Genomic DNA, 24,604 nt, shown 5'->3' with positions numbered 1-24,604 from the left:
AGTCATATATCACAGACTGCAGTGAACAATTAGGATGCACTTGAAAATCCATCCCCATTCTCTTCTCCCTCCAAGAAGCTGGCTTTGTTCTTTCCAGCCACTAAATTCCTCTTCTCAGAAATCTTGCAATAGTTGGACAAGATATCCTATTGATATTATCACTTTGTAGACATTATTGCCCCTTTTGACAGAGTGGAAACACAGGAATATTAAGTGTCTGTCCCAGCTATGCTACTGACTAGCAGAGTAAAGTTGAGAAGGGAAGAACCTTGGCTTCCACATCTACTAGTAGAAAGAACAATATCTACATTTTCTCTGTCATAGAATTTGAGTATCATAGTAGTTCATGCTTTGACGGCTATAAATCACTAATCAAATGTCAATTTTTTGGACTGTTACGTTTAATAATCTCTACCATATTTGCAAACCTTGAGGGTGAGAGATATCTTAACGCATCACTGTACTTCTTCTAATGTTGGTCATTAAAGTGCATCCAACAACAATTGGTGGAGATGTAATGAATGAATCTAAGTGAATAATTATAATCTGATCATGGTTAGATGTGATAGATTCAATGTTATTTCCACTCCATCAAGTACCTGGCATGTCATAAAGTCAATTTGGGTCTGTTCAGGAAACAGAAATCAAACCCATTATTTTTAAACAAAGATTTAAAACAAGGAATTAGATACATAGGTCTATTCTGAAATTGACTAATAGAGAAAAAAGATGGATTCTGATGTATCTCAAAGTTATCAACTGCAGGAAAAAGTTACTTCCACTAGGTCTTGGACAACTAAAGGAAAGGTGGAGTTACAGGAACCTAGGAGCTCAGAAGAGGTATGACTGCATACCTGATGCTTGGATCTCTGAGAAGAGTTGCTAAACTGATGCCACTTGGTCCCCTCCTGCTGAGGTGACCCAGACTTTCACTCCTGAGTGTCTGTGTTCTCAGTAGTACTGCCTTTTTTTTTTTTTTTTTTTTTTTTTTGGTTGATGTAGTTTCTACTCTTTTCAATTGGGCATGGAAATACAAATATATCTGACATAGTTGTAGACATGGACCTCCTGGAACCCCATTGTGTAATATCAACACAATGTAGTTCTGATTGGGATCAGTCACTCCAGCCACTAGAGAAATTCTTTGTTTTCTGAATGGCCCACAGAGTCATGCTATAATTTACTTGATCATACCATAATAATATAAGTTGAAAATATGTAAATTCAAAAAGATTATTATTGATAACCTTTTCATAAGGGTATAAACAACTAAAACAGCCAAAAGATACACTTTATGGGAATAAATATAGATGCAATAAAAGTGCATTAAAAACAAAAGTAAGAGAAAGAAAAGTATAGGATTCAGGGTGAAAGGATATTCAAGGAAGGAGAGTTAGAGAATGGAAATAAGGTACCATGTCATTGATATTGGTTGTTACTAAAGTCCTAATTTTCAGGTTTGATGGTGTATCAATGGGTGTTTACAATATTTTCATTATGAATAGATAAATAGGTAAATGACACCTAGGTGGATGGACAGATAGATGTAGATAGGTAAAAAGTAAGGAGCTCCTCATGAAGCAATAATGAGAATATTTCTTTAATCAAGGATTGGATAAAGAGATAGAGCAGTAGGGAGAAGTGTGAAGTGGTGAGACCAGAGTTTAATTAGGCATCTCAGAACAGTCTAAGGAAAAGAGAGTGAAGACATAGACAAAGAATCGAGATACAAAAATAGTGTGGAAATAAAAACAAAAGAAGGTAGTAACTTTTATGATAGTAAAGGATGTCTTTAATGAAAATAGTGAAGAAGAGGGACATCAGAAACATAGTGGACTGAGCTGTTCCCTTCCTCTCTCCCTCTTTTGAACTACAACTAAATGAACACTCACTGACCAATGGAGGAAGCCTACACAGCACAAGACAATACCTGAGAGACACATGCAGCTACACCTCTGAGGATGGATGCACTGGCCCCCCAGGAAGTGGTGGACACAGGTGAGCACACCCTGCTTTCTTGCCTGTAGCCCTGTGCATGCACACAAATGCTTTATAACCTGGTAGAAGTGCCCAGAAAGTGAGAACATACAGTGGGGCCACCATAAGAGGAGGCGGTGGTAACCCTTAGCCCATGCTTGTGGTCGCTCTCCCAGTGGAGAGAAGGAGCCCACCATGCCCCTGTGCCATAATGTAGCAGGCATAGCGTGGGTCCCAGCAGAGAAGCCCCACCAGCCAAGTTCAGTGGCCCCTCAGACTGCAGATGGTAAACAGGGACCTCAGCAGATTTCCACACTGGGGCAAACACTTCCCAGGCATGTGCGAGTGCTCACTGTGGAGCTGCAGTCCTAAAGAGGGAACATCTCCTGGATGGCTGTGGGAATAGACCCTGAAGCTTTGAGCCCACTGGTGATCACTTTCTGGCTGGGAGGGGGAGCTCAGAGTAACCCTGAGGCACCCTAGCCTAGTCAGGAAGACCCGCCCAACAAGGACAGTCCACACAAGTGCCTAAATGCATCCCAGGATAGGGCAAGCACCCATAATACCCTCAAAGGTTCCAGCAGATGGGGTGGGGCCAGAAACACTGCTCCAGCTCCTCCCTAGCAGTAACAAGGGGAATCTGCATCTTAAGAATACCACAAGAGCCCCAACAGAAGAATAGTTCATCAAACACCATGAGAAACTGCAGCAACAATTCAGGCCAGAAGGAAAATGACAATTCTGCAGAAACCAACACTGAAGACATAAAAATATACAATCTAAAGGACAGAGAATTCAAAATAGCCATCATAAGGAAATTACAAGGGCTTACAAGAAAACACGGAAAGACAATTCAAGGAGCTTGGTAATAAAATTAATCTCTTCAGCAAATAGATTGCAACCATAAAAAAATCAAGCAGAAATTCTAGATATGAAAACACAATTAATGAAATAAATAATAATCTAGAATCATGAAGAAATAGAATTGAACTTGGGGGAAGGAATTAGTCTTCCTGAGGATAAAAATGTAGAAATTCTACAGGTGGAGGAGAAGACAGAACTAAGATTTTTAAAAAGTGAAGAATTTCTTTGAAAAGTTTGACTCAATTAGGAAAAGCAAAATAAGGATTATAGGTATCCCAGAGGGAGAAGAGAAGGAGAAAGGAGCAGAGAGCTTGTTCAAAGAAATAATTGCTAAGAACTTCCCAAATATGGGGATGGTTTCAGATTTACAGATAAATGAAGTTAATCAAAAGCACAATTTTATCAAGGTGAAAAGACCCTCTCTAAGTCACATAATAGTAAAAATGGCAAAAGTTTGTGATAAAGAAAGAATATTAGGAGCAGCAAGGCAGAAGAAAATAACCTACAAAATAAACTCTATCAGGCTTTCAGTGGATTTCTCAGCAGAAACTCTACAGCCTAGGAGAGAATGGAATGATATATCAAAATACTGAAGGACAAAAACTTTCAGCCAAGAATACTCCATCTAGCAAAACTTTCCTTCCGATACAATGGAGAAATAAAAGCTTTCCCAGATAAAGAAAAGATGAGGGAGTTCATTGCCACTAGATGTCCCCTACAAGAAATAATTAAAGTGCCCTCATACTGGCAACAAAAAGGCAAAGGTCTACAAAGCTTTGAGCAAAGAGATAAAGAGACAGACACGATCAGAAGCCTTCGGATGTCTACTAGAACACGGAGGCAAAGGCTCAATTACAACTTAAAAGAGAAAAGGAAAGAAAGCATCAAAAGTAATGATAAACACTTCAACTTAGGCACAAATTCACAAAATTAAAAACAGAAAAGTATGTAACAGCAATTACTCAGAAGGGGAGAGGAAAGGGAAGAAACCTGCTTAGGTTGATGGAGATAAGAAGCCATAAGAAAATGGACTATCTCATCACCAATATCTTTCATACAATCCTCATGGTAACCAGTAAACAAAAAATAAGAGCAGAGCCACAATTCACAAAAAGAGAGAGAACTGAGAAATCCCTCTCAGAAAACCAATAAAATGAAATGTATAGTCAGAAGTACAAAGGAAGATAATCGGTGAAAACATAGAACAAGCAGAAAACAAGATTAAATGGCAGCCTTAGGCCCTCATATAACAATAATCTCTCTAAATGTAAATGGACTCAACCCTCCAATCAAAAGACACACAGTAGCTGGATGGATTAAAACTAAGACCCGACAATATACTTCCTCCAGGAAATGCACCTCACCTACAAAGACAATCAGAGGCTTAGAGTGAAGAGACAGAAGACAATACTCCAAGCTAAGTACCAACAAAAGAAAGCAGGTTTTGCCATACTTTTATCAGACAAAGCAAACTCCAAATTAAAAAAGACAATGAGAGACAAAGAGGGACAGTATTTAATGACAAAAGAGACATTCCACCAAGAGCACATAACACTTATTAATATATATGCACCTAACACAGGGGCACCAAAATGCATAAGGCAACTACTAACAGACCTAAAGGGAGAAATTAACAGCAACACAATAATAGTAGGGGACCTTGACACCCCACTTACTTCAATAGACAGATCATCCAGATAAAAAGTCAATAAGGAAATAGTAGATTTAAATGAAACACTGGACCAGATGGACTTGATAGACATATATAGAGTAATCCATCCAAAAACAGTGGAATATACATTCTTCTCAAGTGCCCATGGAACATTCTCAAATATAGATCATATGTTGGGAAACAAGGGAAGCCTCAACAAATTCAAGAAGATTGAAATAATCCCAACCATCTTTTCTGACCACAATGCTATGAAGCTAGAAATCAACCACAAGAACAAAACTGGGAAAATCAGAAATATGTGGAGACTAAACAACATGTTATTGAACAACCATTGGACCATTGAAGAAATCAAAGAAGAAATTAAAAAATACCTGGAGACAAATGAAAATGAAAATACAACATACCAATTCTTATGGGATGCAGCAAAAGCAGTCATAAGAGGGAAATTCATAGAATACAGGCCCACCTCAACAAGCAAGAAAAATCTCAAGGAAGTATTCTTAAAATATGCCTAACAGAGATAGAAAAAGAAGAACAGACAAAGCCCAAAGTCAGCAGAAGGAGGAAAATAATAAAAATCAGAGCAGAAATAAATGAAATAGAGACTAAAAAAATAGTAAAAAGGATCAATGAAATTAAGAGCTGGTTCTTTGAGAAGATAAACAAAATTGACAAAGCCATAGACAGACGCACCAAGAAAAAAAGAGAGAAGACTCAAATAAATAAAATTAGAAATGAAAGAGGAGAAATTACAACAGATAGTGCAGAAATACAAAGGATTATAAGAGAATACTATGAAAAACTATATGCCCACAAATTTGATAACCTAGAAGAAATCGATGAATTCCTAGAATCATACAAGCTCCCAAAACTGAATCGAGAAGAAACAGAAAATCAGAACAGAACAATCACAAGTACAGAGATTGAAACAGTATTCAAAAACCTCCCAAAAAACAGTCCAGGACCAGACGGCTTCTCCGGAGAGTTCTACCAAACATTCAAAGAAGATTTAGTACCTGTTCTTCTCAAACTATTCCGAAAAATTGAAGAAGATGAAATGCTTCCTAGCACATTCTATGAGGACAACATTACCCTGATTATAAAACCAGATAAGGACAACATGAAGAAGGAAACCTACAAGCCAATATCACTGATGAACTTGGATGCAAAAATCCTCAACAAAATATTGCCAAACTGAACACAGCAACATATTAAAAGCATCATATATCACAATCAAGTGGGATTCATTCCAGGGACACAGGGACAGTTCAACATCTGCAAATCAATCAATGTGATACACCACATTAACAAAATGAGGAATGAAAATCACATGATCATCTCAATGGATGCAGAGAAAGCATTTGACAAGATCCAACATCCATTTATGATAAAAATTCTCAATAAAATGGGTACGGAAGGAAAGTACCTTAAGATAATAAAGGCCATATATGAAAAACCCACAGCCAACATCATATTTAATGGTGAAAAATTGAAAGCCATCCCTCAGAACAGGAACAAGACAAGAGTGCCCACTCTTGCCACTCTTATTCAACATAGTACTGGAGGTATTGGCCAGAGCAGTTAGGTAAGAAAAAGAAATAAAAGGAATCCAAATTGGAAAGGAAGAAGTGAAACTTTTGCTATTTGCAGATGATATGATGCTATATATAGAAAACCCTAAAGAATTAACCAGAAGACTACTAGAAATAATCAACAACTACAGCAAAGTTGCAGGGTCAAAATAAATTTTAAAAAATCAGTTGCATTCCTATACATTAACAATGAACTAGCAGAAAAAGAAATCAAGAATACAATCCCATTCACAATTGCAACAAAAAGAATAAAATGCCCAGGAATAAACTTAGCCAAAGAGTTGAAAGACCTATACACTAAAAACTGTGTCATTACTGGAAGAAATTGAGGAAGATACAAAGAAATGGAAAGATAGTCCATGTTCACGGGTTGGAAGAATAAACATAGTCAAAATGTCCATACTACCTAAAGCAATCTACAGATTCAATGCAATCCCTATCAGAATCCCAACGACATTCTTCATAGAAACAGAACAAAGAATCCAAAAATTTGTATGGAACAACAAAAGACCCTGAATAGCCAAATCAATCCTGAGAAAGAAGAGCAAACCTAGAGGCATCACAATCCTTGACTTCAAAACGTACTACAAAACTATAGTAATCAAAACAGCAGGGTACTGGCACAAAAACAGACAAACAGATCAATGGATCAGAATTGAAAGCCCAGAAATAAAACCACCCATCTATTGACAGTTAATGTTTGACAAAGGACCCAAGAACATACAATGGAAAAAGGAAAGTCGCTTCAATAAATTGTGTTGGAAAACTGGACAGCTACATACAAAAGAATGAAAGTATACCATTATTCTTGCACCACACACAAAAAATAACTCCAAATGGATTAACTATTTGAATGTAAGAACTGAAACCATAAAACTCCTAGAAGAAAATATAGGCAGTACACTCTTTGACATTGGTCTTAGCCACATCTTTTCGAATACTATGTCTACTCAGGTAAGGGAAACAAAATAAAAAGTTAACAAATGGGACTACATCAGACTATAAAGCTTCTACAAAGCAGAGGAAACCATCAACAAAAAGGAAAGACAATCCACCAACTGGGATAAAATATTTGCAAATCATTTATCAGACAAGGGGTTGATATCCAAAGTATACAAAGAACTCACACAACTCAACAACAACAAAAAAAAACAAACAACCTGATCAAAAAATGGCAGCAGATATGAACAGAATTATTCAAGGGAAGATATAAAAATGGTCAACAGGCACTTGAAAAGATGCTAAACATCACTAATCATTAGGGAAATGCAAATCAAAACTACAATGAGATATTACCTTACACCAGTTAGAATGGCTGTAATGACTGAGACCAAAAATGGCAAATGCTAGAGAGGATGTGGAGAAAAAAGGAATGCTCATACACTTCCAGTGGGAATGTAAACTGGTGCAGCCACTATGGAAAACAGTATGGAGAATCCTCAAAAAACTGAAAATAGAAATACCATATGATCTAACTATCCTGCTACTGGATATCTACCCAAACAACTTGAAATCAACAATCCAAAGTAACATATGTACCCTTATGTTCATTGCAGCACTATTCACAATAGCCAAGACTTGGAGACAATCCAAGTGTCCATTGACCAATGATGAGATAAAGAAGATGAGGTATATACATATATATATATATATACAATGGAATACCACTCAGCCATTAAAAAAGACAAAATCATCCCACTTGCAACAACATGGATGGATCTGGAGGTTATTATGCTAAGCGAAATGAGCCAGACCAAGAAAGACAAACACCATATGCTTTCACTTATATGCAGAATATAAACAAACACACGCACAAAGAAAATAGTTCAGTGGTTACCAGGAGAAGTGGGGTAGGGGTGGGCACAGGGGGTGAAGGGGAGCACTTATGTGGTGACAGACAAGAAATAATGTATAACTGAAATTTCACAATGATGTAAAGTATTATGAATATCCATTTAAAAAATATATATGTATTAAAAACAAAAAAATTAATGTTAATTTGAATTGCAAAATGTTAGGTTTATGAGCATTGAGATTCAAATTTTGATCTATATTAAATGTCTCTGAATGTTTACTATGTCAATGCAAATGAAACCTGTTTGCACAAACACATTTTATTTTAACTTCCAGGTTTTTTGCTGCCAATTTTACATAACCAGAAAAGAAAAGAAAAAGAAAATAGTGAAGAAGAGAGTAATTATTTAAAAAATTAGTTACATTTTGGGCAGAAAGGGGTCATGTGGGACACTTTCATGGAAGGATTCAATAAATTGTAGAATGAAGATATGAAACTTTGCAGCAAATTTAACAGAGCATGAATCAGAGTGGAGTTGATAAGTAAAGTTTGGATATAGAGATGGAATCATCTAAGAGACTCTGTAGAATGACTGAATTTTGAGATGGGGCCACAATGGAGAGTGAGGATTCTAGTGAGGAGAGTAAGAAGCTTGTACAATCTTGACTTGGTGACCCTACAAGTCATGCCCTGTGTCTCTCTCAGTTTTCCATCAGTCCAAGCACATAGCACAGTGTATTTTCAGTGTGTTGTCATAATACTATTGAGTGGGCATACACATATTTGTTTTTGAAAAAATGAGACAGTAGCCAACACAAGGAAGAAAGTGATGAGTGCTACAAAGGAAGATCCAAATGTGCCACACAGTTTAAGAGAAAGTAGATACTTCATTAAATGTCAAATATACAAGTGTGTGCATATGTGATTTTACTATATCACATGTATTATTGTCTCTTTTAATTTTTAAAATAGCCCCACAGCACAGATAATATTACCCTCTTTTACAGATGAAGAAACCAAATCTCCAAAAAGAGAAGTGACTTATTTGATGTGTTTCGATTGGAAAAAAGCAGATGAGGTTATGATCCCAGTTTTCCTCATGCCCAATGCATTCACCTGACTCAAAAGTTGGCCCATAGAGGAGATATAAAATAATAGGGAGCAATGCCTAAGTACGTCGGGATGTGTGCACTAGCAGAAAACATTGCTAGGTTTTTGACAAGCAGAGAGGACACTCCAGCCATGACAATAGTTGAGCTATAGGACAGAAGTAGGAAGCGTGGCCGTAGAAGTTGTCAAACTTTAAAGCAGGAAAGAGAAGTGATCCTTCTAGTCTCAGTTCCCATTCTCATCACCATCACTCAGTCCATCCAAATGTATCCAGTGCCACTGAAGAGGATGCCAAGGAATTCCACAAGGAGATAATCACAGCTATCACACTCCTTTCGTGCCTCTGGTTTCCCAGGAAGTCTTGGGAATGATTAAATAATGTGGAGTTGGGCCATGATCTTGGGCAAAAATTAGAGCAGAAGAAGTATTTCTTCCCTAAAATCATCCCTTCCTTATCCTGAAGAAAAAGATAGTGAGAATCTGGTGCCCTCTGAGGAGAGTTGCTCATTCAGAGTATAAAAAGGGAAGAAAACCTTCCAAAATCATTTCATAAAGCAAGTATAATATTGATTTTAAAGCCTGATAAATTTCACAAGCCTAAAACCACAGCAGAATCTCACTTGTGAATATTAATACAAAATTCTCAGAAAAATATGAGCAGGAGCCAAGAAAACATGAAAAGAACACTATCGAAACCACATGGAGATGATTCCAGGAATGCAAGGTTGGTTGAATATTAGGAAAATAGTATCATCATCCTTGGGAATGCTGAAAAGGCATTTAAGAGCATTCAAAATCCATTTCTCAGTTAAAAATAATCATTAATTGAGAAATCAATGGATATTTCACTAACTAGATAAAATATTGTATATCTTTATCAAAAGGCCAACTTCATAATGGGGGGGGGGAATGATGCATTTATATTAAAGGCAAGAATAATATGAGGATATCCATTGTTTAAATTACTATTTAACATTGTATTGGAGGATAGGCGTCATGCAGTTAGCACATTCAATTGGAGGCATAAAAATTGGAAAGGAAGAGGTAAAATTCTCTTTGCTTACAGATGAAAAGATTTCTGGTGAACCCAAGAAAATCAACTGAGAAACAATAGGACAATTCGGAAAAGTAAATTATATAGAATCAACTTTCATAAATACATCATATTCATATATACAAACACCCACTTAGAAAATGTAATAAAAGAAAAGAACTCTTGTACAATAACAACTAAAAAAAATACAAAATAGGTAGGGGGAAATACCTAAAAAGGAGTGTTCCAGATCTATATGAGGAACACTTTAAAAACACTGATTAAAGTATCAATCCATGCAAAGATGAAAAGCATATCAAATGGTCTTAAAGCCATTCGGTGAATGGTTGATGGAGACCTGGATATTTATATGACGCCAAAGGAACAACACACAGATTACTTCCTGGTCACAGGAATGAGAATACGACTTCCAATAAAAATTGAAAAAAAATCCAAATAGTGTGCAGATAATATTAACATAGAGACTTGGAAAATGGAGGGATTGGGTTATCATATCACAAATCCAGTGGTGAATCTTACCATCGATCAATGGCACACAATATAACATGATGGATTTTTGCCCCAAAATTTTAACTTAAATTTAATAAAACGGCTATCAGTAAATTCCACTTACAGGAATACAGCATTTCAAGGAGCAAATTACCTCCAACAAAAGGAAACAATCACATAAATCATAAGGTGGGACACTGTACAGCAGTGCCTCCCAAACATTAAAGTGCATGTAAGTCACCATTGGCGTACAAGTCAATGCAGATTTGTATTCAGTGAATCTGGGGTGGGACCTAAGAATCTGCATTACTAGCAAGGTCCAGGTGATGATGATGCTCCTGTCAGTGGAAACTTGACTTTGAGAAAGAGGAGATTGGGGCAATCTCTTCAATCAGTTACTGTTCTGAAAAACTGAATCATTAGAGATGAAAAAAGACCCAAGACTCATAAGAACCAGTTGTAATGGAAGGTCTGAATTGGATTCCCATTTTGACAAACCAAATGAGAAGGACAGTTTGAGGATAAGTGGAGAAATTTGAACAAGAACTACTTGTGGATAATAAGAAATTATTATTGAGTTGTGAAAATGCTATTTGGGGCATGTAGAAGAGGATTACTTTAGAGATGTATGCTGATATTTAGGGATGTAATATCATGATATCTATAATTTGCATTACAATATTTCAGCACAAAAATGTGAATTCAAACAATCTACATAATATAGAGTTTCAGTTTTACAAGAAAGTTGTAAATGGATGGTGGTGATGGTTGCACAGCATTATAAACACAGTCAATACCACAGCGGTATACACTTAAAAATGGTTATGATAGTAAATTTTATATTTTGTGTATTTTACAAAATAAAAATTTGAAAAAATCTACATAGCATGAAGATAATATTAATATAAAGACTCCAGAAAATATCCTCTGTTTCGTAGAGTACAAACTTAAGGTTTTCTCAAAAAATTCTGAGGAAAGACAGAGAGATAAAAAATAAGAAAAGAAATTATAGTTATAGGGAATAGAGACCCAAAACCCAATCCAAGAATTTTAGAAACTCTAATGGAACACAGCAAAATATTAGATCCTGATGCAAATTTTACTAAATTGAAAAGTCTTGCATTTGAAAATCTAAGTGATTCTCCATATTCTGCATATACTCACTGAGAGATTTTTAAAATGCATCAATTTCAAGTACAAGAAATTTTTAATTTCAAAGTTAAATGTTTATGAAATTATCTTAATATTAACAACATATATTGAGAACTTACTCCCCAAGACACTTTCCAAAGTTCTTAACCTATATTATCTTATATACTCGTCATGTTACACTATGAAGTAGAAGCTATTTGCTATCTCCATTAAAAGATAAGGAAATTGATGTTCAGAAAAATTAAGAAAAATAACTTGTCTAGTGCACACAGCTTAAATTGGTAGAGTCAAGACTCAAGCCCAATTCTCTCAAACCCCAAAACACATTCTTCTCAAGGTCACGTGGGTCATTTTCCAAGATAGACCATATGTTAGGTCACAAATAAGTCTCAATAGATCTAAAAAGATAGATACAATACAGAGTATCCTCCCTGACCACAACAGGGTGAAATTAGAAATCAACAGCATAGAGAAAACTGGAAAATTCACAGAATTGTGGAAATTAAAGAACACACTTTTAAAAAGCCAACGAATCAAAGAAGAAATAATAAGGGAAATTAGAAAATACTTTGAAACAAATGAAAATACAACATAGCAAAACTTATGGGATGCAGCAAAAGCAGTGCTAAAGGGGAAATTTATAGCTATAAATGCTTACATTAAAAACAAGAATTATCTCAAACAACAACCTAACTTTGCAACTTAAGAACTAGAAAAAGGAGAACCACCTAAACCCGAAGCTAGCAAAAGAAAGGAACTAAGAGGATTAGAGCAGAGAAGAATGAAATAGAGAATCGATAAACAATCAAGAAAATTAACAAAACCAAAAGATGGTTTTCCAAAAAGATCAACAAAATTTACAAACCTTTAGCTGATGGACTAAGAAAAAAATAGAGAACACTCAACTTATAGCAACATTTCAGTCAGTGACAGACTGCATTTACAATGGTGGCCCCATAAGGTTAGTACCATATAGGCTAGGGGTGTAGTAGGCCCTATCATCTAGGTTTGTGTAAATACACTCTGACGTTCATACAATGACAAAATTGCCTAATGATGCATTTCTCAGAATGAATCCCCATCATTAAGCAACATGTCTGAACTAAAAAATCAGAAAGGCAAATGGTGTCATTGCTACCAATTCTTCAGAAATAAAAAGGATTATAAGAGAGTATTATGAATAATTATATGGGTAAATTCCTGGAAACACAAAATCATGAGGAAATAGACAATCTGAAGAGAACTATAACTAGTAAGGAAATTGAATCAGTAATCAAAAATTTCCCAAGAAACAAAAGCCCAAGACCTAGTGGATTGGTGAATTCTAACATTTAAAGAGGAACTAATACCAACCCTTCTCAAACTTTTCAAAAAAGTTGAAGAGGAGATGACACTTCCTAACCCACTCTATGATGCCAGCATAATGCTCATATCAAAGCCAGACAAAGACACTTCAAGAAAAGAAAACTACAATATCCCTTATGAACATTGATGCAAAAATTCTCAAGAAAATACTGTCCCCCTAAGATCAGGAACAAGCCAAGAGTCTCCACTCTCACCAGCCTTATTCAACATAGTACTGGAAGTCCTAGCTAGAGAAACCACACAAGATAGAGAAATAAATAGCACCCAAATCAGAAATAAAGAAGCAAAATTGTGTTTATTTGCAGATGATATAATCTTATATAGAGACAATCCTGAAGACTCAGCCAAAAAACCGTTGGTACTAATTAACAAACTCAGTTAAGTAGTGGGATATAAAAATCAACATACAGAAATTAGTTGCTGTTCTATACACTAACAACAAAATATCTAAAAAAGAAAACAATCCCATACACAGTAACATCAAAAACATTAAAATACTAAGGAATAAATTTAACCAAGGAAGTGAAAGATCTATATAATGAAAACTACAAGATTTTGGTGAAAGAAATTGGAGAAGACACAAACAAATGAAGAGCTAGCTTGTGTTCATGGATCAGAAGAATTAATATTGCTAGCTAGCAAACATAATTCAGCAGCATATTAAAAGGATTATACACCATGATCAAGTGGTGTTTATTCCTGTAATGCAAAGATGTTTCAACATACAAAAATCTCTTTTTCCCACCCCCAGGCCCTGGTAACCACTCTTCATGCTGTTTCTATGAGTTTGATTTTCTTAAATTACATATGTAAGTGTGATCATTCACTATTTGTCTTTCTGTGTCTGGCTTATTTCACTTAGATGCTCCAGGTTCATCTCTGTTTTTGCAAATGGCAAGATTTCCTTCCTTCTCAGGGCTGAATAATATTCCATTGAATATATATACCAAATCTTCTTTATTCATCTTGGCTATTGTGAATAATGCTGCAATAAACAAGGGAGTGCAGATATCTTTTTGATATCCTCTTTTCATTTCCTTTGAATTTATACCCATAATTGGGATTGCCGGATCATATGGTAGTTTTATTTTTAATTTTTTGAGGAAGCTCTGTACTATTTTCCATAGTGGCTGAACCAATTTACATTTCCATTGACAGTGCACAAAGGTTTCCTTTTCTCTACATTCTTGCCAACTTTTGTTATCTCATGTCTTCTTTATGATAGCCATTTTAACAGGTATGAGGTGATATTATGATTTCGATTTGCATTTCCCTGATGATTGGTGATGTTGAGCATCTTTTCATGTACCTGTTGACCATTTGTCCATCTTCTTTGGGAAAATGTCTTTTCAGTTCCGCTGCCCATTTTTTCATTGGACTGTGTTTTTGGTTTTTTGTTTCTTATGGAGTTGTATGAGTTCTTTAGATATTTTGGATATTAATCCTGTATCAGTTATATGATTTGCAAATGTTTTCTCCCTTTCTGTAACTTACCATTTCATTTCATTGAATGTTTCCTTTTTTGTGCAGAGCTTTTTAGTTTGATATAGTTCCACTTGTTGGTTTTTCATTTTTCCCAGGTTGACCCAGAGAAGCTCTCTCCCAGGGGAGGTGGAGAGGTAAACAGGTCTCTTAGGCTCTGTTCATTATTGTTCATTCTTTTTCCTTTGTGCTTCTTAGACCCAATAATGTGAACTGACCTATCATCGAGTTTGCTGATTTTTTTCCTCTGCCTTCTTACATCTTCTCTTGAAAGCCTCTTGTGAGTTTTTCATTTCAGTTATTGTGCTTTTCAACTCCAGAATTTCTGTTTGGCTCCTTTTTATAATTTTATCTATTTATTGACATTCTGCATTTATTCATACATTGGTCTCCTAGTTTCCTTTGGCCCTTTGTTTATGGCTTCCTTTTGCTTTTTGTGAATATTTAAGTCAATTGAGTTAAAGTCTTTGTCTAGTAAGGCTGACGTCTGTACTTTCTCAAAGACAGTTTCTGTTTATCTCTTCTGTGAATGGATTATATTTTCTTAATTCTTTCCATGATTTGTAATTTTTCATTGAAAACGGGACATTTTGAATATTACAATGTCGTAACTCCATGAATCAGATTCTTCCCCCTCCTCAGCATTTGATTTGTTCTTTGCTATAGGCTTCAGCTATCTGTTTAGTGAGTTTTATAAACTATTTTTGTAAAATCTGTATTTTTGTCTTTGCTTTTGAGATTGAAAGAGAATGGACGTCAATGACACTAGTACTTCATTCTTAAAACCTATAACAGGGAAATGACTCTAGGTTGTCTATTCAATTTAATTCTCACAACAAATATTTTGTAGTGAATATCATTTTTCCAGTTTACAGATGAGGACACTGGGATTCAGATTGGTCCCTTGCCCAAGGTCATGTCTAAATAAAATTCCCACCCAGCTCTGTCTTAATTCAAGGTCAAGTGTCTGTGCTATACTACATTTATTTTGTAAATTTATTATTATGAGAGAAACTCAGCTGGGTGGGAGCTGATAGGAGAGTAGGCAAGAGGTAGTCAGTGCCAGAGAGAGATGACCTCATGGTCATAGCATAGTGTGTTTGCTGAATCCTGGACCTCTTGGGGACTGCGTTGATTTCCAGTAGAATTGAGCTCCAAAGTCAGAAGGGTCAGTGTGATCTCAGATAGGAACCTCCTCATTTAGCTCAGGTAATAGGAGATGGTAGGAGAATGTAGAGGGGGGCGATGGTCTGGAAGACTCTGGAAGGTGCTCTGTTGGCTTTGCCTACGTAAATTGTTTAATGGCCATCCCCAATGACCACATCACAGAGCAAAAGCCAACATTTCCTATTCCCTTTTACAGTGGAGTGAAAGCCAATTCTTCCCAGGTTGACCCAGAGAAGCTCTCCCCAGTTTACCTCTCCACCTCCCCTGGGAGAGAGTTTGTTTGTTGGAGTGGCTGAGATTCGCGGAGAAATTTGCCAGAAACTTTCTTCCTTGAGATGTTTAATTGTCAGAGACTGGAGACAGAGGTGTGGCAGAGGAGGGCTCTCCAAGGATTTGTGAAAACAGAAGCAAATTTCCTTTGTTACATCAGAGGGGAGAACAGGAGGTGGCAGTGAGAAGTGGCAGGCAATAAAATCTCTCAGCAGAGCACTGGGCCTGGCAAGAGGCCCGGCGATGGCTCCCAGCAAGTAACCCCTCCCCTCCTGGTGAAGCCCACTCCCAGTGTGCTTTCCTTTTGGATAAAGGATTATGATCTTTCTGTACCATAATCATTGTTTCTGGAAGGCTTTTTCTTAAACCCAAAAGATCCTGCCAGGGTTTTAACAGGGTTTTCTCTTCCAGGGTTTTCTGCGTTCCTTCTTTCAGAACCCATATTTCCATTTTATCCAATCTTAATGCATTTCTTAAAAACCTTTCCACAGCCCTTGTGGGAGACATTGGATATTTTCTGCCTGTGGATGGGGAGTGCCCCCCCAAGCAATTCAGTCAATTCTTATGTTCACAAGATAGGAGGAGATTCTTGAGGAGTTCTGAACACACAAACCTGTCTTTCTTTTGGAAATTTTTCTTCTCTACCTTTCCTAGATCCCTTCTGCTTCCATTTCAGGACCATTTCCTTCAAGGAGATGGAGGTGCGCTGGCTTCCATGCACTGAGAGAGACCCCATTGCTGACTCCACTGACTGATCAGAGCATCCTTCCCTGGGTGCTGGAGTCTCTTCACCAAGGACATACAGCTCCAGATTGGGGTGTGCCTCGGACTCTCCAGCCCTTCTGGTGTCATTGATTACGTGGTTTCAGGTAAGGTTTTTCCTCTCTGTGTCTTGTATTTCCCTTCTCTCTTATCAAGTGCTTAAAAAGTTCATTCGTCCCACAACTATCCCTGTCTTCTCCTGTTTTCTATTTCTCTTGAGGTAGAGAACCCTTGACTGGTTAGATTTAGTTTCTGAAGTATCATGTTTTTTCTCCTAATTCTTTTTTTGTGTTTGGGTAGAACTAGAGAAGACCTGAGGATTGTTTCACCCAACCTGACATTTGACAGTTTGGGAGACTGAGAATCGGAGAGGGGAAGTGACTTCCACAGGGTCTCATGCCAGGTTTTAGGAGGGGTGGACACTATTTTGTCTTTTTAGGTCTAAGGAGGATGTAACAATGGCCAGACCCTCTGAAACAATCCCCCTCAGGGTACTGGGAGAGTTGTCTGTTCCTGATGGTATCTGGCTGTTAGATTTTGAAAGGCAGTGGTGAAGTCCTTCCTGCCCACCCACCACATGTGCTTCTATGTCCATCACTTGAAAACAGGTTTCTGCTTGCTGCTCTCCTGCGCACCATGTATTTTTTTCTGTTTGGATATTTTCTCCTACTCTCCTTCTTCTTGAAGGACAGTCAGGGTTCTGCTCTTATTTGAAAACACATACTTTGGTGTGTTTTCTCCCTTCTCTTCCCACCCTGCAGTTATCTTTGTCTTGGAGAAAGTTCTCCCATGGGTCTGACTTCTCCCCTTTCTGCTGCAGGGCTCTCTGAGAAATTCCCACCTCACCTCTGCAGGAGTCTCTTATGCATAGCCTACGGCTCTGGCAAGTCTGATCTGAGGGGTGCAGGAAGGCTTTCCCGCCCTAAAATATCTGCTGCTGTTGCCCAAATGAAGCTGTAAGTGCTGTAGCCACCTGGTAAGGCTTTGTCAGGAGAAATTTGCACCTCTTTTGGTAGCAGGGGCTTATATTACATTGGAATGGGTCCTCCTTCATTAGCAAAAAGTAGTTTGTCTGATAATTGATTAAAATGCATTTTTTGAAAGCCAGTTGATGCATCCATAACAGTCAGAGTAAATTGTGTCCAAGTTCCCTTTCAACATGAAAATTCTAATTCCCAATGCAATAAACTTAAAAAAAAGATCTTACTCTTCCTTTGCATTCCTCCTGCTACCACCTTCGTCTACAGCATAATAAGTGATAGAGGTTGTGGACATCAGAATATCTGCCACTATGTGTTGGGAACTTCCTATCTGTGAGGCACTAGAGTAAAGGCTTTTACATACATTATCCTGTTTTATCCTCACAGCCACCATAGATGATGAAACTGGGGTTCACAATGGTTAAGGAACCTGCCCAAGGTCACACAGTTGGTGTCCATCTCCTGTTTGGACCATCACAGCTGCCTCTTAGTAGTTTCTCCCCTTCTCAAGGTCCAGCTCGCCTCCCCCATCAGCACTGTGCCTTCTCCTCTCCACCTCAGGCTCTTCTTCTTCCCTCTGCCTGAAATATTCTGCTCATCTTTGGATATTCCAATTATCCTTCAGGATCTAACTTTACCTCCTGGGCTCCAGGAAGCTTCTGTGGATTCCACCAAACAGATGAGTCACCGTTAAGGGCAGGGAGATTGCACCCATGGCACTATTTGAGCTTCCGCTTCTCCGAGTGTCACATGCACTGTGTGAATAGGTAATACGTGGAGCACACAGAGACCACCCTCCAGGCCTTTGTGCTCAGCACACATACCATAAGTTTGGGGAAATCCATTCTGGAAAGTGTAAACACCACCACCAGATAAATAACTTCAATTCAACAATAAAAGGTAGGTCTTTTCACTTTTCTAAGGAATATAATAAAAACTTTGGTCTTTCTGTCTAGAACTATGCACCTAAGCACTAGGTTTTGCAGACAATTTCAGGGTTCATAGACCCCCATATGAGGGATCTTTGATGTTCTCTTGGTCAACAAGACATTACTTGACGGACCAGCATTTGTTGATTCTGGACACCAAGTGCCGTAAGGAAGGGAAAAAAATCTCTGAGGAGGAGGGACTTGATGGAAGAGTGAAGGTTTCAGGAGTGGGAGTAGAGGGTCGTTTGGAGTTTCAGCTCCCAGGAGGAAACTGTATCTTTTTGTTCACTCTATTCCCACCACCTAGCACAGTGCCTGGCACACAGTAGGTGCTCAGTAAAAATCTGTCGAATGAATGAAGGATTAGAGAAGACATTCTAGGCAAATGGGATGATGTGAGTGCAAGCACAGAGTCTGGCCAACAGAGACATGGGTGGCCTTTGGCATACTGTGATCGAGAGGAAGGCTGGACTGAACGGATAGGCCTGGACTGTCTGTATCAGCTGAGGTTGGCCTTGCAGGCCACGTGGACCCCTGGTCACCTGGAGAAGGCTTTCAAATATGGGCACAGAATGTTCCAATGGTGTAGGAGAAAGCTGGGGAGGGTCAGACCATGACCACTGTCTCTGTCCAGACTGGAAGCAGCTGCCTCTGGTACCTGGTGAGCCAGAGGCAGCTGTGAGAAGACTCTGAAGGGGGCAGGGTTATCCAAGAGAGCCAGAGGGGTTGGACGCCATGCAGTCTACTCCACAGCCCTTCTCTACAGGATGGGGAGAGCCGGTGGTACTAGGCTCTCACAGCCTCCAGAGTCCTGGAAGTCAGAGGGCTCATGATGGCATTGATAATGGGAGTGCTCTGTCTCTCTCTCTGGCTGTCTACTTCACTCAAGTGCCCCTTCTCTTCCTGTCCCTTGTCCCATCTGTGTTGTCTTTCTCCCAATCCTTCTCCCTTAGCATCTGCATTCTCCTTTCTCACTATGTCCATGTTCTCTGCCCTCTGTTGCATTGGGTCTTTCTTTTCTGACTTTCCGTGTCTTCTGGGGAAACATTTCTGGTATTCTAACAGTTTCCCTCTTTATTTTTGTGGATTTTTTTATTGCTGTAACATTGGTTTATAACGTTATATAAATTTCAGGTGCACAGCATAATATATTTCAAATTCTGTGTAGATTACATCATGTTCACCACCCAAAGACTAATTACAATCTATCACTGCATACCTGTCCTCATTTGCCATCCTTTCACCTCCCTTCCCCTCTGGTAACCACTAATCCAATCTCTGTTGCTATGTGTTTGTTTGTCATTGTTTTTATCTTCTCCTTATGAGTGAGATCATATGGTATTTGACTTTCTTCCTCTGACTTATTTCACTTAGCATAATACTCTCAAGGTCCATCCATGTTGTCACAAGTGGCTGGATTTCGTCGTTTCTTATGGCTGAGTAGAATTCCATTGTGTATTCCTCTTTATTTTTCTACATTTTGTCACGTCTCCTTATCTTGTCTCCTTTTCCTTGACGTTTACCCACTGCTCCTTCATCTCTCCCTTCCACTTTTGGTCTTGTTTAATGTTTCTCCTCATTCCTCTCCTTTCTAATCCCCCATCTCTTTCTCTGGTACCTCACTCACACTCTATGCTATCACATTATGTGGGTCACCGTCACTCCCTGAGATGGGATGGGAGTCTCAATCTGCTCCTACGTTCTATGACTGTGATTTGTATGGCCAGGTAGCTTTGGCAATAAAGAGATCCCCCACAACACCCGAGAGGTGACACTGAGAATAGTATCTGATCAATCTTGATTTTTCTGTAAAAAAATATATGAAAAATATGAATTAATACTTTTAAACATTTCATTTGAGGATGCAAACTTTGAAGAGATGTCCACTTCTCCTCAGTTGTCTGCTCAGATTAAAATATGGGGTAATAAAAAACAAACTGGGTGCTCTGAGCCTATGGCTGGGGCATGCTCATTTTGGCTTCATTTTGGGTGAAGTGACTGGGTTTTTATTTATTTATTTTTTAAACTTCCAACGTCAGTATCTTTAGATGTTCCCTGGACCAGTCAGATTCCTGGATTGAGGGAGAGGCTCATCTGTTTTCATGCCTGAAGGGAATAAATCTGGGTCCCAGGAGCTCAGTGGGAGACCATGCCAGGCACCCCGCTTTCTTCCCATATACCATTGGGTTCACAGCACCCTCCCCTGAGCCTGGGATTCTCAGCTTCACATTCCCTGGAGAATTAGTCTACTATCTTCTGCCAGGGTGAGGGGCCAGAGCCCACATGTGTGGAGTAGGGAGGGATTTGTGCTTCTTCAGCAGATTTTCAAGCTATCCCCATTTTCGGTCTTGCCCTGACCATGGCTTAATCAGCTCCTCAGCCTTCTTAGATCTGCAAGTACATTACCCCGACTCATCTGGTTTCAGCTTCCAAATAACGTTGTTGTTTTCTTCTGCCTTGTTCTCATTTTCCCTGTGGTTACTCGCTTTCTAGTGGGACTTTTGGAGGGCACAGTCGTTGAGCGTGTTCAATCAGCCATTTTAACCCAGAAGCGGAGTTCTTTGTACATCATGGTTCTCACGACCCTGGGTGTTAAGGATAACCTCTAGCTATTCTCAGGCTACTGAGATGGAGAGCTGCAGGGCTGCTCTTAATGCACATCCCCTCTTCTCTCCCTGCCACCAAGACAGAATTCTTCCTGCGAATGAGGCTAGTCTGTGTGATTCTTTGTTCATTTCTTTCTCTGCTCTTTGGAGAAACTGGGTCCCAAGAGGTTCCTTGCTTCCACTGGCACAAACAAGCAATTTTGGTTTTTCCCTTCTTTTTAGAGAAGACACTTTGGTCTATGCTCATAGGTGCCCTTTTTCCACTTTCTCCTTCACTCCTGCTCAGTTTCTACTGCTTTTGGTGTCCCTTCCAATTTTATCTTGAGGGTTCCGCTTTCAGGTATCCCAACTTCATCCAACATGGACTGTGCTTCTGCTCTCAATCTCTCACTGCTTTGGGGGGACTTCTCAGAGAATTGTAACTCTACACTGACATTTCCAAACTGCAAGTGTCCTATTGGGATTTTAATTGGGATCATGTAGATTTTATAGATTAATTTTGGGGAGAATTTACATTCTTACAATGTTGGACCTGTCTATCCAAGAATATACATAGTTTCTTCAGGCCTTCTGTTTTGTCTTCGGTAATACTTTATAATTTTTATCATGAGGGTTCTTTCCTAGGTACTTTACAGCTTTTGTTGCAATTGTGAATAAGACATATTTTTTTTCTACTACTTTCACTAGTTGGTTTATAGTATTGTATGTGAATACTGCTGATTTTTAGTGTTGATCCTATATATAGTATAACTTTGGGTTAAAAATTCAATTATATTTCCACGTTCCTCATAGAAAATGTGTAAAATACAAAGAAATTGGGAGGAGATAACCCTAAATCCAACTACCAAGAAGGAACCACACTGTTGATATCTTGGCATATGTTCTCCTAGGCTTCAGAAATGTATCAGTAGATACATATATATTTTTGTGCAATATCTATTAAAATGTCATAAATATCCCACTGACTACATATTCTTTATCACATGACTGTACCGTAATTTACTTAGTGTTTCCTTTGTGTTGGGCTTTTGGATTTCCTCTAGTCTCTCATTTACTAAGCTACTTCGGAAATACTTTAAGCTTTCATATAGGAAAAGAAAAAATTAATAAACCTCCCTCTGTTTACGTTTCCCCACTTGTGAAATGCGGGTAATGATCAATTTTTCAGGGCAGTTATGAGGGTTAAATGCAAGGTTGTGGCAGAGTGCTCACTGGGTGCCTGGCACATGAGAAATACTCAAGTCATGTCAGCTGTCATCACTTCTAAACTACTGGACATTGCTTGCTATCATCTTCAATCTTTGCAATCACCTCATAAGATAATATTGTTATCTCAATTTAATATAAGGGAATGATTTTCAGAAAGGTTATACAAGTGTCCCATTCACACAGCTGGTAAATGTCTTTGCCACTTTAGTACCTTTTCCTGAAAAATCAAATCCTTGGGTAAGGCTGGCCTAGAGCTTTCTAGGAGAAGCAATTATGAGGGCTGGAGAACAGAACAGCTCCTAGCAGAGGCAGAAGCAGTGCTCGTTTTAGCAAGAAATAGCTTAAAATTTGCTTCTCACTTATGTGCAGAAAGTCGTAGAAGTTAAAACAACAACAATAACCTGCATCTCTGTTAGAGATCCTTTTTCTTAATGAGGGCTTGCCTATTATTCTAAACCGAGTACCAATTAAAGAGGGCAATGCATTGGGTAAAGTTGTAATGTCCTCAGTAGTATGGCCCTAAACTTAAACCTCCTGTTTCCAGACCCCAACTCTGCCTCTGGCGCATCCCTCTGCAGGATCAATGGTCTGGGTGGGAAACCAGACTCTCATCTCCCACTTCATTTTCCTGGGCCTCTTCACCCACTCGCCACTCCACATCTTCCTCTTTTCCATCACCATGATCATGTTTTTGATGGCTCTCTCTGGCAACGGGCTCATGATCCTCCTCATCAATGTCAGCCCCCACCTGCACACCCCCATGTACTTCTTCCTCAGCTGGCTGTCACTCATGGACCTCATGCTCATCTCCACCATTGTGCCACGGATGGCCGTTGACTTCCTCATGGGCCATGGCTCCATCTCCTTCACAGGCTGTGGGCTCCAGATCCTCTTCTTCCTTACCCTCACAGGGGGTGAGTGCTTCCTGCTGGCTTTCATGGCCTATGACCGCTATGTGGCCATCAGCAATCCCCTGAGATACTCAGTGGTCATGAGCCGCCGTGTATGCTGGCTCATGGTATCAGGCTCCTGGCTCTTTGGCCTGGTAGATGGGCTGATTCAGGCTGTCTTCACTCTAAGCTTTCCCTACTGTGGCTCCCAGGAGATTGACCACTTCTTCTGTGATGTCCCTGCTGTGCTCAAGCTGGCCTGTGCTGACACCTCTCTCTACGAGACCATGATCTATGTCTGCTGTATCCTCATGCTGCTCCTGCCCTTCTCTGTCATCTCTGCCTCCTACCTGAAGATCCTAGTGGCTGTGCTCTGTATGCGTTCTGCTGAAGGTCGTCAGAAGGCCTTTGCTACCTGCTCATCCCACATGGCAGTGGTCTCCCTCTTCTACGGGGCCGCCATGATCACCTACATGAGGCCCCAGACCTACCACTCCTCCAAACAGGACAAGGTGGTCTCTGTCTTCTATACCATGATCACCCCTATGCTCAACCCGCTCATCTACAGCTTGAGGAACAAGGAAGTGGCCAGGGCTCTCAAACAACTCCTGCGGAGGTGTCTTTGTAGTAGGGGGCAGGGTTAGGTCAGCTTTGGTGCCAGGGGATGTGGGCTTTGGGACCTAGAACCTGAATTAGACACCTGTGGTTTGGTTGGAGTAGAAACAAATGAGCCCTACTAAAAGTAAGTCATTCTCTAACTAGAGTTAATCAGATTAACACATCAATTCAATCTAACATGTCCATGCTAAGTGTTTACAATGTTGAAGGATGGCTGGGCCTACAGGTTGCAAAGAATAGAAGACACAGAGCCTATATCCCACAGAGTCAGCAGGTGATAGTTTTCAGCTGTTTCCCTCTCCAGGAATTGCCCATGGCTAAGGAGAGGCACCTCGCCTAAGGTTGAGTTTCTCCTTAGGGCGCTGCCTAAATCCCATTACTGGTCAAAGGAGAGTATAAAGGCCTGGCCACCTTGCCTCAATTTGACTCTGAAGGGCTATCTCAGCTCCAGAGCTCCCTGTAGGATCATCTCAGACATCACAGGCAACTTCTCCCTGCATCCAGTTTTCCTTCCGTAACTCCTTGCTCCCAGCATAGGTTTCAATTCTGAGAGCACTCTCCAATAAACCTCCTCCATTGTAAAGTCTGTCTCAGTCTGCTTCTGGGAAACTCGACCAGTGA

General features: G+C 39.2%; 1 protein-coding gene across 1 annotated transcript; it reads left to right on the top strand.

Annotated features, from left to right (window-relative positions):
• Nucleotides 23,059-24,009, top strand: OR2T86 (olfactory receptor family 2 subfamily T member 86). Its single transcript, NM_001391638.1, has one exon. The coding sequence runs from the start codon at nt 23,059-23,061 to the stop codon at nt 24,007-24,009; it is 951 nt and encodes a 316-aa protein (NP_001378567.1).
• Nucleotides 24,010-24,604: the final 595 nt, after the last annotated feature.

The sequence above is a fragment of the Equus caballus genome, chromosome 11 (genome assembly GCF_041296265.1).
Source record: "Equus caballus isolate H_3958 breed thoroughbred chromosome 11, TB-T2T, whole genome shotgun sequence".
Taxonomy (NCBI): Eukaryota; Metazoa; Chordata; class Mammalia; order Perissodactyla; family Equidae; genus Equus; species Equus caballus.
Note: the sequence above shows the minus strand (reverse complement) of the source record. Positions and strands in the feature narration are given on the sequence as shown.